At 31.0% G+C, this 16,685-nt stretch overlaps 5 protein-coding genes across 5 annotated transcripts; 2 read left to right on the top strand and 3 right to left on the bottom strand.

Annotated features, from left to right (window-relative positions):
- Positions 1-7,943: 7,943 nt before the first annotated feature.
- On the bottom strand, positions 7,944-8,318 carry LOC119677047 (histone H2A). The gene has a single exon (XM_038088316.1). The coding sequence runs from the start codon at positions 8,316-8,318 to the stop codon at positions 7,944-7,946; it is 375 nt and encodes a 124-aa protein (XP_037944244.1).
- A 174-nt stretch (positions 8,319-8,492) lies between these two features.
- LOC119685068 (histone H2B) lies at positions 8,493-8,934 on the top strand. Its single transcript, XM_038099257.1, has one exon. It carries the CDS (start codon positions 8,515-8,517, stop codon positions 8,884-8,886), a length of 372 nt encoding a protein of 123 aa, XP_037955185.1. The 5' UTR covers positions 8,493-8,514; the 3' UTR covers positions 8,887-8,934.
- Positions 8,935-10,991: 2,057 nt separating this feature from the next.
- On the bottom strand, positions 10,992-11,522 carry LOC119685067 (histone H3). The gene has a single exon (XM_038099256.1). The coding sequence runs from the start codon at positions 11,427-11,429 to the stop codon at positions 11,019-11,021; it is 411 nt and encodes a 136-aa protein (XP_037955184.1). The 5' UTR covers positions 11,430-11,522; the 3' UTR covers positions 10,992-11,018.
- Positions 11,523-11,734: 212 nt separating this feature from the next.
- On the top strand, positions 11,735-12,046 carry LOC119677049 (histone H4). Its single transcript, XM_038088317.1, has one exon. The coding sequence runs from the start codon at positions 11,735-11,737 to the stop codon at positions 12,044-12,046; it is 312 nt and encodes a 103-aa protein (XP_037944245.1).
- Positions 12,047-13,543: 1,497 nt separating this feature from the next.
- LOC119680783 (histone H1-like) lies at positions 13,544-14,289 on the bottom strand. Its single transcript, XM_038093767.1, has one exon. It carries the CDS (start codon positions 14,237-14,239, stop codon positions 13,559-13,561), a length of 681 nt encoding a protein of 226 aa, XP_037949695.1. The 5' UTR covers positions 14,240-14,289; the 3' UTR covers positions 13,544-13,558.
- Positions 14,290-16,685: the final 2,396 nt, after the last annotated feature.

Raw genomic sequence — 16,685 nt, forward strand, 5'->3', positions numbered from 1 at the left:
CCTTTCAAATTTTCTTAGCCTCTCCATCTGGTGGGAGGAGATGTTGAACCAAACCGGGAAGCCATAGCCCAGGAGTGGCCTAACCAGTTGTTTATAGCAATTTCTTTTTATATCTTGCCTTAGGAATTTGGCTCTGCGAAAAATGGATGAGTAGGTAAAGAACGCTTTTCTGGCTTTGTCTAGCGCTGCGTTTACATGGGGTATGAAAGAGAACCTACTATCTAACGTAATACCTAGATATTTCAGCGTGCTACGGGATTGTATTTTCTGCCTATTGATGACTATATTGGGTATGTGCTTTTTCGTGGCAGGAGGTAAGAATTTCTTTAGGCCCTTCACAATTATGCATTGACACTTGGCGACGTTTAATCGCAGTTTCCACTTGTTGAAATACTTGTGGAGTTGCACTAGTTCTTTATTCAGTAGGGTGTTGGCCTGAGAAGCTCTAGGTTTAGAGGCGAGGAGAAGTATGTCGTCTGCATAGATTAACAGCTTGACGTCCTCACTAGCTACTGCAATATCTGCCAACAGAACATTATAAAGTATGGGGCCTAGCAGTGATCCCTGAGGCACTCCTTCACCAACCAATTTTAGTTCGGAGCTATTATCTAGGTGTTTTACAAAGAATTTCCTATTTGTGAGGTAGTCTAGTATTACTGAGCATAAGTGTCTATCAATTCCAAATAAGTTGACCATTTTATAAATAATACCTTCTATCCATGCGGTGTCGAACGCTTTTTCGAAATCTAAGGACACTGCTATAGTAGCTCTTCTCCTGTTCAAATTGCTAGTGACTGAGTCGGCTAGCAGTGTTAGAGCGTGTAGTGTGGAGAGCTTACGTCTGAAACCAAATTGGAAGTCTTTGAGGACATGATTGTTAGTCAGTTGTGTCACTAGGTCTTCCAGAAGGAACTTTTCATATAGCTTACTGATATTGGATAGAAGTGAGATTGGCCTATAGCTGCTTATATGCGAGGCGTCCCTGCCATTTTTTAGCAGAGGAATAACCCTGGCTACCTTCCAGGCGTCTGGGAAGTAGCCCAGATTGTACATTTGATTAAACAGAATGGCAAGGCACCTCCACAATTGTTGGCTGCTCTTTTTTAATATGAAATTGGGGATATTGTCTGGGCCACAGCTTTTCTTATTGTTTAAGGATTTGATTTTAGACCCTATATCTTCTGCAGTGATGCATGGGAGAGTCCTACTAGAAACTGAGTCCCTGACAGCATATCCATCTGCTGTTCTATCGTTACTAAACTGGGTGAGAATTTCAGGATTCCTAAGGAGGTTCACCTCTTTTTCAACCTGAGCACCGAACAGGTAGTCTCCCATCTGCTTGTTACCATAGTGTACCTTCTCGAAACAATCTGCTAATGCCTCAACTTTGTCTGAATTGTGTGTGAGTGTTGTGTCATTACCTAGTCTGAGAGGAGGAAAATCTTTGAAACTGCTGATGCCACAGAGCCCTTTGAGGTTTCTGAATGTTCTAGGATTTGGCTTTAGATTCTTGAAACTATCATTCCATCGAGTTTCTTCGATCCACCTAATGTGGTTAGTGATGATGATGTCTAAGTTGTTACTGATGGCTTTTAAAGTATTTCTCCTGGCTGGGTCGGCACATCTCCATATAGCTCTCCTAAGCCTCTTTTTCTCTTTGATAAAATTTATAACATACTGCGGAAGTTTAAGTAAGCCTCTGCGTTTAACTACTTCTGATGGAACTGCTTTCCTAATTGCATTGGAGATTACTCCGTTAATACCAATAATGCAATTGTCTATTTCGGACTTAGTTGCTACTCTATCTGCTGAAAGTATGTAGGGTGTGATGTGTCCATCAATTTCTTTATTTAGCGTCTTGCAATTGACTTTGTCATAGTTAAGCACAGTCCTAGGAGTGGCCAACTTGAGGTCAGAGGTTTCGAGCACTAGCTCAACAGCCTGGTGATCAGAGTCGCTGTCGAGAGTTCTGAGTTTATTTCCTAGACCACTATGATAGATAGGAGATACTGTAGGTGAGATTATAAAGATATCAATGTATGATTTACACGAGGATACACGGGTGGGTTTGCTAGTGGGAATTAGTAACATGCACATCCTATCAAGCCATTTTCTGAGGTTGTTACCACTTGTATTGCAGATCATCCCACCCCAGTCCCTATGTTTGGCGTTAAGATCTCCTGCTAACACTACATGCTCGGTGCTCAGACTGTTATATAGTAGGTCTAGGTCGCCCTCTGTTACTGTGATCTTGGGATTTGCGTATAGCACGACGAAGCTAATCAGCTCTCCATTGGTTAATTTTAGCTGAACACCTGTGCTCTCAATGTTATTAGTAGGCATTTGAAATACCACATGACTATATCTTTCCTTCACTAATATGGCTGTGCCAACTTCTCCTTTAATGGATTTATCGGTACGAATGATATTGTACCCTTCGAACTTAAGGCGGTGCCGATGGGTTAGTCTAGTTTCAGCCACCATAACAATGTCGGGTCTGTGTTTTTGCAAAAAAAGGTTAAACAAATGTCTTTTACTGTGGGAAACTAGGGAGTTCACATTTATGAATATACTTTTTAGTTGTTTAGTCATGGATGCGCAAGTTAATGAACAGATTAAATAATGCTTGGGATTTTTGATCGTCATTGCCTAATTTCTTGTAACTGCTGGCAAAGTCACTAACTTTTTTCAGACATTGGCTGAAGTTACTGCCAAAGATACGGTGACATTCGCTGTCCATTTCGCTTGCTAAGATTGTCTGTACTTTGCTGCCAGAAGTTGCTAGTGGGGTGTGAGATCGTTTTAGGGCTGAGGCGTACGATATTTTGTTGCTAACTGTGCTACTAGGCATTACAGTGGAGATAGGAGGTTTAGGAAGGGAAGGCACTTTTCTTTGTTCAAACCTACTTATTATTTCTAATCTTTTTGGACAAGATTTGGCGCTGGCTACATGCCCTACCTGATTGCAATTTATACACTTGGGGGGAATTCCTATCTGTTTGGTTAAAGCACCTGTTGCTGGGTGCTTGGTGATAGTTACTTCGGTGTTTAAGCTTCGAGGGGGCATTGTGCAGTTGCTGGGACCGTGAGATTCCCCGCATTTGACACAGCGATATGGCATGTTGCAATTGCTTGCAACATGCATGAACCTTTGGCAGTTCTTGCATTGAATTGGCCACTGCTTCTGGGCATCCTCAAAGCTAATTTTACAATTTAGGATATATTTGATATTTCTAAATTCTTTAATGTCTGATTGTTTGTCCAGCTGTACTAACCACCTGAAATTTTTTAGTTTGATCATTTTTAAAATATTTACATTGAGATTGAGGTCATTTATATAATCAATGACTTCTTGCACCTCATACGATGGTGACAATTTGTTAATTATAACCGTATAAGGTTTTTCATTTGCTGGCGTGTATGTAAAAAAATTTAGATTTTTGCTTTTCAGCAAAGTTTTAACGCTGTTGTAGTCTTCCATCGTAATGGTGCTAACATGCGTGACATTCTTATTTTTTATATTAATTGTAAATTTATTGTGGCCCAGTTTGTGGGATAACATATTTATTAGCTCCTTTTGAGAGGAGTCGTACACTACGAATAATGGAGGAGCAATGGTTCGCTTACCGACCTTGGCAGTTTGTTGAGTTTTCCTTGTTGTTGTTGTTATCGGCTTGCTGGTGGGCTGTGTTGCCGTATTTTTCATCTTGGGAGCGACTGCTTCCTTAGGTGTTGGGAACTGTTGCATTATTGAGATGTTTGGAGGTAGAATGCCGTCGCCATTGGTGAAGGTCATGGTGTAGGCAGGCTGGTTTAAGTTGCTGCTACTGGTCATATAGTCCTCAGGTGGGTTAGAATGTTCTCTTTCAGCATCGCTTGTTGCAGCATCCATTTCATCATCTATGTTGTGTGTAATAGCGACTGCTGGTGTTGCGGTGTCGCTGATGGAAATTACCTCGTTGTGGTGGTGTGGATGGGTAGTCTTTGCCTCAAGCAGTTCAGCCACCATTGCCTTGTATTTCGCGACTTCAGCTTGCAGATGCTGGACAAGTTTACGCATATCAGCCCATTTGCCTTCTACGAAGTTTTCAGCTTCGGAGCTTGTAGAATGACTTCTCTTCTTCTTCTTCTTCTTTTTATGATCATCATTATTGTTAATTTTTTTGGATTCTACATTGGTGGCATCGTTGGATGCAGGAAACTGATGATCAGCACCAGCAGCATTTGTGGAAATACGCGCATGTATCTCAACATGTGGTGATGTCGATTCTGCATCTTCATCGTCCATGATGGGAGTAGAGGTGGTTTTGTATATATTACTTTTTTTTTTTTATATTTAAATTATTCCACAATGTCCTTGAAAATTAATTAATTAATTAATTTTGGTAAGTTTATTTATTTACGAGCACTTGTTAGACTTGGAATTTGTGATTGAGCACATGTAATATTAATTTCATTTAAAATTTTATGATTTAGTTCAACACAAGATATTTATAATATTTGTTTTTTTTTTTTTTTTAAGTTCACAATTTTTCCTTTATATTTTTTTTTGATCACATTAACTAGATATTTTATGAATTCCAGGTAATTTAAGTTGTAAATTTTAGGCAGATGTTTAAAACAGGTGTACATTCGATGCGAGTTTGTTTACACAGGTAGAATATTTTATTGCACGTATTAAAACACAACCGTTCTTTCCGAATCCACTCAATGAATATAATCAATGAAATCAATGAATCAATCAATGTATATCAATATTTTTTCGCATTTTTATGGTAGCTTAGCTCACTTTGTACGAAGCGCCGAGAAGAGCGCATTTATAAAAATTTTTCATTAATACATATTTCTACTGAGTTTGAAAAAATTTTTCAACATTTATTATTAATTTTAAATAGACCAAGTAAATTAAACACAATTATTTAAATCAAATTAAGTAAAGAAGATATTGAATATTTTATTACATTCATTTTTATACTAATTATAATTATATAAAATATATAAAAATTGGTTTAAACTTTAAATTTTGTAAATCTATAGTTGAACTTGTTAATAAATTAGAATATTTTAAAGTTATCTTTTGTATAATTTATATATTAAATTATTTATTAAATAGTTTATTCAATTCTCTGTTAAATTATATATATGGTTTTATATATTTCATATATTTATAAATGCAAATTTAATAAAACACGAGATGCATAAAAACGTCAGTTTTAACATTTTGAATGCTTATGTTTTATCCTATTTTGAAATATTAACTCAATTTATATAAAAGTTTAAAATTTTAAAGCACTAATAGAAATAATTATAAATAAATATATTGTATTTTAATTAGAATATAAGATTATCACTTTTAATTATATCAAATAGTGTCTATTTGAGATTAGATATCCATCCATAATGTTAACATGTTACATTGAATTCGTTTACTTTAAAATATGTTTTAAGATTTTCTATACGTATTATTTTTAAAATTTTATTACAAGTTTTAAATAATTTTTAATCATGTGAAAAATTATTATATATAAACGTTATTAATAACATATCAGCAATTAAATTTATAGTTTTCAATATCATTCGAATATAACAACTGTACGTATCCTACTTAATAGAATTCATAAAAAAAAATTATATCTACATACATGATTAAAAATATATAAGAATGAAATCATTTTACTTTTTCTTTTATAATTATAATTTAATCATTTAACTTTGACTATTATAAGTATTTTATTAAATATGTATATTTAAAAAAAATGTTCTTTTTATTACTTTATAATTAAAATAAAATTAAAATTAGATGTGCGTATTCTAACATTTTTATAAGGAGTGATATACGACATAAAATGTTAAAATTTAAGATGAATTTTTTTATAAACTAACATGGATATGGATAACATTTAAATAGATACTGAAGTATATATATAAACTTGCGGCTGCAATCTTCCATAGTCATTCCTAAGAGCTAGTTTTAGTAGGTTCAAGACTCACACAGTGGCTTCGGATGTTTTCCATCTACTGCCATAAATCTTTTATAAAATATAGAATATTTTATAAAACTAATTCAGATACAAATTTTAAAAACTCTACCTTTAAATAATTTATCTATAATAATAAATATTACAATACCAAAATATTGAAATAGTAACTATGATAATAATAGTAAACATTTAGGCCGTGTGCGAGTTCGAGTATATTTAGGGGAAATAGTCAATTATGTCGGTATGGCAGCGATTGTTGGTACATACCAGAATTTCTAATGAGATAAATTAGGTGTTACCATTTTGAAAATTTTATAAGATGTTTAGTAAATAAATAAATAAATTTTAAAACTTTTAAAAGAAAAATAATTATTTTTTATATGTTTCCTTCTTTATATTATGAATATTAATGTTTTTTAATAATTGTATCACATTTATTTAATAATAAATACAAATATTTGGCACAAAATTATTAGTTTCTTGATTTCAAAAAGGTAATTATGAAACTTTATGCTATTGACCTGGCAACGTTATTTGTTTTGTACATTTTTATTAGTAACAAATATAATATTAATATTATTGTAACTTAGATTATACTACCTGCGAAGATTTATGTATCTATTTACTGATACGCGAATCTATGATAAATATTAAAAAATTCTTAATAATATAAAGGGTTAGGCGATTGAAGTGTTACAAATTACACAGAGATATGTTTGTCAAACTGATATTGCCAACTACGTCAAATTCATATGAATGACAGCTATTTATATTGTTTACAAGTTACCACAAGCATTTGCGTCTAAGTTTTATAGAACTAATATTATTCGAAATGGAATTAAAAAATAAGTGTGATTGCATTATATTTGGTTGGAAAATTACAACTAGCTATTGTGCTTGAGCTCAAATATCTCAATGTGAATAAAATGTTTGTGTATCGTACCTTAAATCGTTATAATAGCTCAGGCAGAGTCACCAAATGCTATAGTGGTGGACGAAAAAAAACAGCAACATTGCCTAAAATGGTTCGGAAAGTGAAGGCTCGACTTAAACGAAATCCACGTCGTAGTACTAATCAAATGGCCAAAGAACCGATAATATCTGAACGAAGCATCTGACGCATTTTCCAAAATAAGCTCAAGGTAAAGCTTTAAAAGTTCCAAGGCACAAGATCTTGCACCAAAGCAACAAAAAGTTAGACTCGAATGAGCAAAGGAGTTGTTACGCTGGGCCAATTTGGAGAGCAAGTTGAGAACTAAAAAATAAGCCAGTTTCGATACGCTGAAGAAAGCTTTTATTCAGGAATAGGCCAAAATACTGGAAGATCACAGCCATAGTCAAGACAAAAGGTGGCCACATCAAGCTAGAGTGAATGGATTGTGAAATTTTAATTATTTTCACAAATTTTTGTAATTTGAATCAATAAAAAAATAATGTGATCGCTTGAATAGGTAACACTTCAATTATCTAACCCTGAATAATAAACTTGCATTCTTAAAAAATAGTGGCACAGCGAACCTGATTTCTAGGAAGTCAATTGGAACGCATACACACTCGTATGTATAAAAACTGGTTAATACCTGCTGCCCAAAAACAAAAAAAAAAATTATTACTATGTAGCAAAACGCAGTGTTAAGTTATACACTAACAATGCTATGTATTTTATCTGTTATGTAGGCTGATTTACAATTTTCGAAGATTTCGATTTCATGAAGGTCTTCCAGGAATGTAACGGAACAGAAGGGCGAGGCAAGAAATGATTGATTGTTAAGTGTTTTAAAGTATGGCTTGTGTAAGTTAGTAGGGTAGGTATGATAGTATGTACAATATTTATATCAATTGATTTAATGAAATACATTTTCTTTAATAAAATAAATTTTGTCGTCCTGAAAAGGACGGATTAATTGATAGTTAATTCTCCACGTATATGTATTCGTATTTTAATAAATAAAATAAAATAATTTAAGCCTTCTTTTCTGTTTTCTTTGGCAAAAGTACAGCCTGAATGTTTGGTAGTACACCACCTTGTGCAATTGTAACACCAGACAATAATTTGTTCAATTCTTCATCATTACGTATGGCCAACTGTAAATGACGAGGAATGATTCTTGTCTTCTTATTATCGCGTGCTGCATTGCCAGCCAATTCAAGAACTTCAGCAGCCAAATATTCCATAACGGCAGCTAAGTAGACTGGAGCACCTGCACCAACGCGTTCAGCATAATTGCCTTTACGCAATAATCGATGAATACGACCAACTGGAAATTGTAATCCAGCACGATTTGATCGTGACTTTGCCTTGCCTTTAACTTTACCACCTTTACCACGACCAGACATAGTTGAGTTGAGTTTCTAGTAGTTGAGATTTATAAAAATTGGATCTATTTTTTTTAATGATGCCGACAAATTATCTCATATACTTTTTCTAAACGCAATTTAAAATAAAAAATTGCTTTAAACTTTCGTTTGAAAAATGTTTATATAGAAACGGAAATTGCTCCAAATCGACGATTAAAATTTAAAATCAGAAATCATGCCACCAAAAACTAGCGGAAAAGCAGCCAAAAAAGATGGAAAGGCTCAGAAAAATATAACCAAAAACGATAAGAAGAAGAAGCGCAGGAGGAAGGAGAGCTATGCTATCTACATTTATAAAGTGTTAAAGCAAGTCCACCCCGATACTGGTATATCATCGAAAGCCATGAGCATCATGAACAGCTTCGTGAATGACATATTCGAACGTATTGCTGCTGAGGCTTCGCGCTTAGCACACTACAATAAGCGCTCCACCATTACTAGTCGGGAGATTCAAACTGCTGTTCGTCTTTTACTTCCCGGTGAACTGGCTAAGCACGCAGTTAGTGAAGGAACAAAAGCTGTCACTAAGTATACTAGTTCCAAGTAAATTGCGTTATATCAAACAAACACCACTTATTCAAAAGGCCCTTTTCAGGGCCACAAAAATATTCAATTGAGTTGATAATTTATCTATATTATAAATATGTATAGAGCCCTGAAATTATTTACGAAAACTGACAGGCTTATCAACACCGCGTTATTGAATCTCAGAATGGTTACAAGCTCCTCGGGGAGGTATGCAGATCTGATAAAGTTATAAACAATAATCCAGACAAGGCGTAAAGAGGGGTTAAGAAGAAACCTCGTAGTTAATAGAAAGTAAAAGTGCTCAAGTGCACTGACTCAACTAGCCTCAACATAATAATAATATAAATATGATATATATTTTGTTTTTGATATTTCTTTTAAAAGGCTACTGATAGAAGAAAAAAATAAAAAAAAACTTTGACAGTCTCTTCATGAATTATCAGCTATCGTTTGGTTGTTAGTGAATAAATGATTCAATCAACAAATTAATTTCTGTCGGTTTTGAGGATCTTACAGTTTTTTAATCATGGATAATATAACCTGCTAAATAGAGTTAACTCTTGAATTAACGAGTCTTAATCCTTATCATCAGTCTTAGTACTATCATCGCTTTTAAATTGATATATTCTATATTTACATTCGTGCTTTAAATTTGAAAACATAAATATAGTATTTGTTCCTTGTCATTCATTCTATGATACCATACAATTTCATGGGATAGATAAGCTCTTTTACAACTCATTCCTTAAGCGTTCTTTTAGTAAGTTCAAGTCTTACATTATGGCTTCTGATGCTTTCTGCTTACAGCAAAAGAAAAATAAAATATATTGATTCAATTAAATGTTATGACGTGAAACATTCTATGTCTAATGATACACTATATGATACTAATAATAGTATACATATGATGCTAATATTATACATATTAATATATGTTATGCTACTTCTAATAGCAATGTCTATACTATATCTATATGATATAATTTATCATTATCTCTTTTCTTTGAATAAACTTACTATGCAACAATTGCATTTACATTTTGCTTATTTTATTTTCGTAGTCAAAAATAAGCAATTGAAAATAGTTAAGCAATTTCAAACCCTGGATAAGTCATGTCATTTATTTATCTCTTTTCATAAATATTAAATACTTATATTTGTGACCAAAACTTATTATTATAATAATTTGTTACCGGGCTAATTGGTCAAATTTTAATATAAATAAAAAGACATTAATTTATTATTTATATTTAAAAATCGTTTATATTTTATTTCCGATATTTCGACTATCTTCGATAGTCATCTTCAGGGAAAACTACACAAAATATAGGATGTTCACATTTTTATAGCGGATTATAAAGAAAAATCATACAATAAATACAATAATAATGATGTCAACAAGAGAAAAAACAACAATAAAAATACAAAAGAAAAATTAAAATTATAAAAAAAATTTATAAAAAACAAAAAAAGCTTTACAAACATCCTGTGTCATTTGTTTATAATATTCCTATAAGCCTGAGCACAGTTGTCCGTATCAGTTTTATAATTAAGTCTATATTATTGGGCACTTGAAGTATTGAGAGCATTTCTAGAAAGTACCTCTTATTATGGTTCCTTTCTTCATATAATTTCTTCATATGATTTTGATAAGGCAAAAATTTTATATGAAGAAAGGAACCATAATAAGAGGTACTTTCTAGAAATGCTCTCAATACTTCAAGTGCCCAATAATATAAGACTCAATTATAAAACGGATACGGACAACTGTGCTCAGGCTTATAGGAATATTATAAACAAATGACACAGGATGTTTGTAAAGCTTTTTTTGTTTTTTTTATAAAAATTTTTTTTATAATTTTAATTTTTCTTTTGTATTTTTATTGTTGTTTTTTCTCTTGTTGTCATCATTATTATTGTATTTATTGTATGATTTTTCTTTATAATCCGCTATAAAAATGTGAACATCCTATATTTTGTGTAGTTTTCCCTGAAGATGACTATCGAAGATAGTCGAAATATCGGAAATAAAATATAAACGATTTTTAAATATAAATAATAAATTAATGTCTTTATCTCTTTTCTTTATATAATTTTGGTCCTGAAAAGGACCGATTTTTGTATATTTATAAAATTATATTGCTTCCAATCTTAAGCACGTTCTCCACGAATACGTCTAGCCAATTGAATATCTTTTGGCATAATTGTAACGCGTTTGGCATGAATTGCGCATAAGTTAGTATCTTCAAAAAGACCCACTAAGTATGCTTCGCTAGCTTCTTGAAGAGCCATTACAGCAGAACTCTGGAAACGTAAATCAGTTTTGAAATCTTGTGCAATTTCACGGACCAAACGCTGGAATGGCAATTTGCGAATCAAGAGCTCAGTACTCTTTTGGTAGCGACGAATTTCACGTAAAGCTACAGTTCCTGGACGATAACGATGTGGTTTTTTCACACCTCCAGTAGCTGGTGCACTTTTACGTGCGGCTTTGGTAGCCAATTGTTTTCGTGGTGCCTTACCACCAGTCGATTTACGAGCAGTTTGCTTTGTACGAGCCATAATTTATGAGATATGTTACAATATGGTATTTTAAAAAATAGCGCAATTGAATAGCTCAATTTTCTCATCATACCTGGATGTTCTGTTTCAACTATTCACATGTTTTAACATTCATTGTTTCTCATATTGCTTATTCTTTTTGTTTTGTTTTCTTTTGTTTTGTTTTGTTTTACTCAATCTTTTTCATATCTTTCATAGTGCTTATGTTTTCTATAAATAGTCGTCAATCATCCGTCGTCACTTCATTTATTGTTTGAATTTGAATTCGAACGGTTCTACCATATCTATAAAAATTTAAATACAAAATGACAGGTCGTGGTAAAGGTGGCAAAGGATTAGGAAAAGGTGGTGCTAAGCGTCACCGCAAAGTTCTTCGTGATAACATCCAAGGTATTACGAAACCAGCTATCAGACGTTTAGCTCGCCGAGGCGGAGTTAAGCGTATTTCTGGTTTGATTTATGAAGAAACTCGTGGAGTATTGAAAGTATTTTTGGAAAATGTGATCCGTGATGCTGTTACATACACAGAACATGCCAAAAGGAAGACTGTTACAGCCATGGATGTCGTATATGCTTTAAAGAGACAAGGCCGTACCTTATACGGTTTTGGAGGTTAAGCAAATAATCAATTATTGATTTAATAATGCAATAATATATTGCCCAATGGTCCTTTTCAGGACCCAAATAATCTTACACTTAAAGAGATAAATTTACATATATATGTGTTGGTATTTTTCTAATATTATAAAAAAAATAAAATTTATTATTAGCTTGGTCGATTGATGTCTGTCGAGTATAATTGATAATTAAAATGATCAGTTTAACAGAGTCCAAAATATTTATTATTATAATTCTCAATTTCTTTGTTACATTAGCAGTATATATGTGGACTAGCTTCTTACGGGCTTAATTATAATTCTCATTCAATTTTTTTATAGAATAAGATAAATAGAACTGACGTATATAAGTAATTTGCGGACTGTTAGATATTGCAGTTTGAAGTTTCCACACAATGGTGTGAAAATTTTCTCCATTCATTCCTAAGAGGTGGTTTTAGTGAATTCAAATCTCACACTGAATCTGAATCTTAATCTTAATCAAAATCCAAGTGTTCAACAAGCAAAATGATTGCGGGGAAAATGAAAGTGAAAAAAATTCGTATATGAATTAAGTGAATTATGACAATATTATATAAAGAAAAGAAATAAAAGAACTTGTTATTGAAATAAATTAGAATATTTTAAAATTATCTTTAAGTAATTTGCAGCGTCTTGCAAGTGAGTACCGAGTGTGGTGTGTTAGTTATAAATTAACAAGTGTAATTAGAAGCATTATATAATAATAAATAAAATTAGCATAAACCACTATTTTTATTTATTTAAAATAGAATTTAAAAATGAAATTAAGTGAATAAAATATATACAAGTGAGTATTTCATCAAATAAATGACATATTTTGATATATAATATTTTATGGTCATTACTATAATAAATAAATAATTGGATATTAAATATAATAGAATAAGATAAATATTTATTAACTTAAGAATGATGTGAAGTATTGCACATAATGTCTAAATAAGAGAATATAATTTTTTTAAATGCATAAAGAATTTTTGTTTGCTTATTAGAGATTAAATTTATAGCGCATTACAGAATAAAAGAATCTCTTCATATTATTCATGAGGTATTATTAAAAGAAATGATCGTGCACTATGACAAGGTATATTGTGCCCATTACTCGGGTTAGAATGTTTCTCCAAGTCCGTTTTCTTTAATGAAAGACAATATAAAGTCCTAGTCTTGAATATTTATGATCCATGAAATACCCTCCTAGGTGTTTATTCCGTTTGTGCATCAGTGGACACTACCCAAGCACATGGTATACAGTTTCTCTCTTCTCTACAGTATCTGCAGTCTGAGTTGGATTGAATTCCTAACTTCGATAGGTGATTATTCAATCTTTAGTGACCGGTCATTAATAAACGCAATAGGTATACCATATACTAAAACATTTTATAAAATAAATAAATAAATAAATAAATAATGAATCTTCTTATCTTCTTTTTACACATATTTTGTAGCCCTAAAAAGGGCTGTTTTGATGAATTTAAAGTTTGATTTTTAAAATTATTTTTTTGCAGCAGTTTTCTTGACTGATGTTTTTTTAACGGCAGTTTTTTTAGGTTTTGCGGCCGCTTTAGCTTTTGTAGAAGTAGACTTTGGTTTAGCTGGCTTAGCCTTAACAGATCCAATCTTTTTAACACTTTTAACTTTAGCTTTCTCAGTTTTTTTCTTTTCAACACTCTTCTTAGCTGCCGCAGATTTTTTAGGTTTTTTCTCTCCAGATACCTTTGCCTTTGACTTTTTAGTACCTGCAGATGATGCAGTAACCTTCTTCTTCGTAACACCTGATGGCACCTTCTTTTTCTTACCCTCGACAGACGATTTAGGAGACTTAGCAGCAGCAGCTGATAATTTAAATGAACCAGATGCACCTTTTCCTTTTGTTTGTATCAATTTGCCATTAGCTACAGCAGTTTTCAAATATTTTTTAATAAATGGAGCCAATTTCTGGGCATCACATTTATATGTGGCACTTATATACTTTTTAATTGCCAACAATGAAGATCCGCTGCGTTCCTTCAAGTTCTTGATAGATGCATCAACCATTTGTTGTGTTGATGGATGAGATGGAGCTGCAGAAGGTTTTTTTACTTTTGTTGCCTTTTTAACAGCAACTTTCTTTTCAGGAACGGCAGTTACCTCCTTTGGAGAATCTGTATTTGCAACGGCAACAGCTTCAGACATATTTGCTTTTTAATATTCCGTAATATTCTTACTTATGAATATTTTTTCGCATTTTTATGGTAGCTTAGCTCACTTTGTACGAAGCGCCGAGAAGAGCGCATTTATAAAAATTTTTCATTAATACATATTTCTACTGAGTTTGAAAAAATTTTTCAACATTTATTATTAATTTTAAATAGACCAAGTAAATTAAACACAATTATTTAAATCAAATTAAGTAAAGAAGATATTGAATATTTTATTACATTCATTTTTATACTAATTATAATTATATAAAATATATAAAAATTGGTTTAAACTTTAAATTTTGTAAATCTATAGTTGAACTTGTTAATAAATTAGAATATTTTAAAGTTATCTTTTGTATAATTTATATATTAAATTATTTATTAAATAGTTTATTCAATTCTCTGTTAAATTATATATATGGTTTTATATATTTCATATATTTATAAATGCAAATTTAATAAAACACGAGATGCATAAAAACGTCAGTTTTAACATTTTGAATGCTTATGTTTTATCCTATTTTGAAATATTAACTCAATTTATATAAAAGTTTAAAATTTTAAAGCACTAATAGAAATAATTATAAATAAATATATTGTATTTTAATTAGAATATAAGATTATCACTTTTAATTATATCAAATAGTGTCTATTTGAGATTAGATATCCATCCATAATGTTAACATGTTACATTGAATTCGTTTACTTTAAAATATGTTTTAAGATTTTCTATACGTATTATTTTTAAAATTTTATTACAAGTTTTAAATAATTTTTAATCATGTGAAAAATTATTATATATAAACGTTATTAATAACATATCAGCAATTAAATTTATAGTTTTCAATATCATTCGAATATAACAACTGTACGTATCCTACTTAATAGAATTCATAAAAAAAAATTATATCTACATACATGATTAAAAATATATAAGAATGAAATCATTTTACTTTTTCTTTTATAATTATAATTTAATCATTTAACTTTGACTATTATAAGTATTTTATTAAATATGTATATTTAAAAAAAATGTTCTTTTTATTACTTTATAATTAAAATAAAATTAAAATTAGATGTGCGTATTCTAACATTTTTATAAGGAGTGATATACGACATAAAATGTTAAAATTTAAGATGAATTTTTTTATAAACTAACATGGATATGGATAACATTTAAATAGATACTGAAGTATATATATAAACTTGCGGCTGCAATCTTCCATAGTCATTCCTAAGAGCTAGTTTTAGTAGGTTCAAGACTCACACAGTGGCTTCGGATGTTTTCCATCTACTGCCATAAATCTTTTATAAAATATAGAATATTTTATAAAACTAATTCAGATACAAATTTTAAAAACTCTACCTTTAAATAATTTATCTATAATAATAAATATTACAATACCAAAATATTGAAATAGTAACTATGATAATAATAGTAAACATTTAGGCCGTGTGCGAGTTCGAGTATATTTAGGGGAAATAGTCAATTATGTCGGTATGGCAGCGATTGTTGGTACATACCAGAATTTCTAATGAGATAAATTAGGTGTTACCATTTTGAAAATTTTATAAGATGTTTAGTAAATAAATAAATAAATTTTAAAACTTTTAAAAGAAAAATAATTATTTTTTATATGTTTCCTTCTTTATATTATGAATATTAATGTTTTTTAATAATTGTATCACATTTATTTAATAATAAATACAAATATTTGGCACAAAATTATTAATTTCTTGATTTCAAAAAGGTAATTATGAAACTTTATGCTATTGACCTGGCAACGTTATTTGTTTTGTACATTTTTATTAGTAACAAATATAATATTAATATTATTGTAACTTAGATTATACTACCTGCGAAGATTTATGTATCTATTTACTGATACGCGAATCTATGATAAATATTAAAAAATTCTTAATAATATAAAGGGTTAGGCGATTGAAGTGTTACAAATTACACAGAGATATGTTTGTCAAACTGATATTGCCAACTACGTCAAATTCATATGAATGACAGCTATTTATATTGTTTACAAATTACCACAAGCATTTGCGTCTAAGTTTTATAGAACTAATATTATTCGAAATGGAATTAATAAATAAGTGTGATTGCATTATATTTGGTTGGAAAATTACAACTAGCTATTGTGCTTGAGCTCAAATATCTCAATGTGAATAAAATGTTTGTGTATCGTACCTTAAATCGTTATAATAGCTCAGGCAGAGTCACCAAATGCTATAGTGGTGGACGAAAAAAAACCAGCAACATTGCCTAAAATGGTTCGGAAAGTGAAGGCTCGACTTAAACGAAATCCACGTCGTAGTACTAATCAAATGGCCAAAGAACCGATAATATCTGAACGAAGCATCTGACGCATTTTCCAAAATAAGCTCAAGGTAAAGCTTTAAAAGTTCCAAGGCACAAGATCTTGCAC

This window comes from Teleopsis dalmanni, chromosome 2 (assembly GCF_002237135.1).
Source record: "Teleopsis dalmanni isolate 2A chromosome 2, ASM223713v2, whole genome shotgun sequence".
Lineage (NCBI taxonomy): Eukaryota > Metazoa > Arthropoda > Insecta > Diptera > Diopsidae > Teleopsis > Teleopsis dalmanni.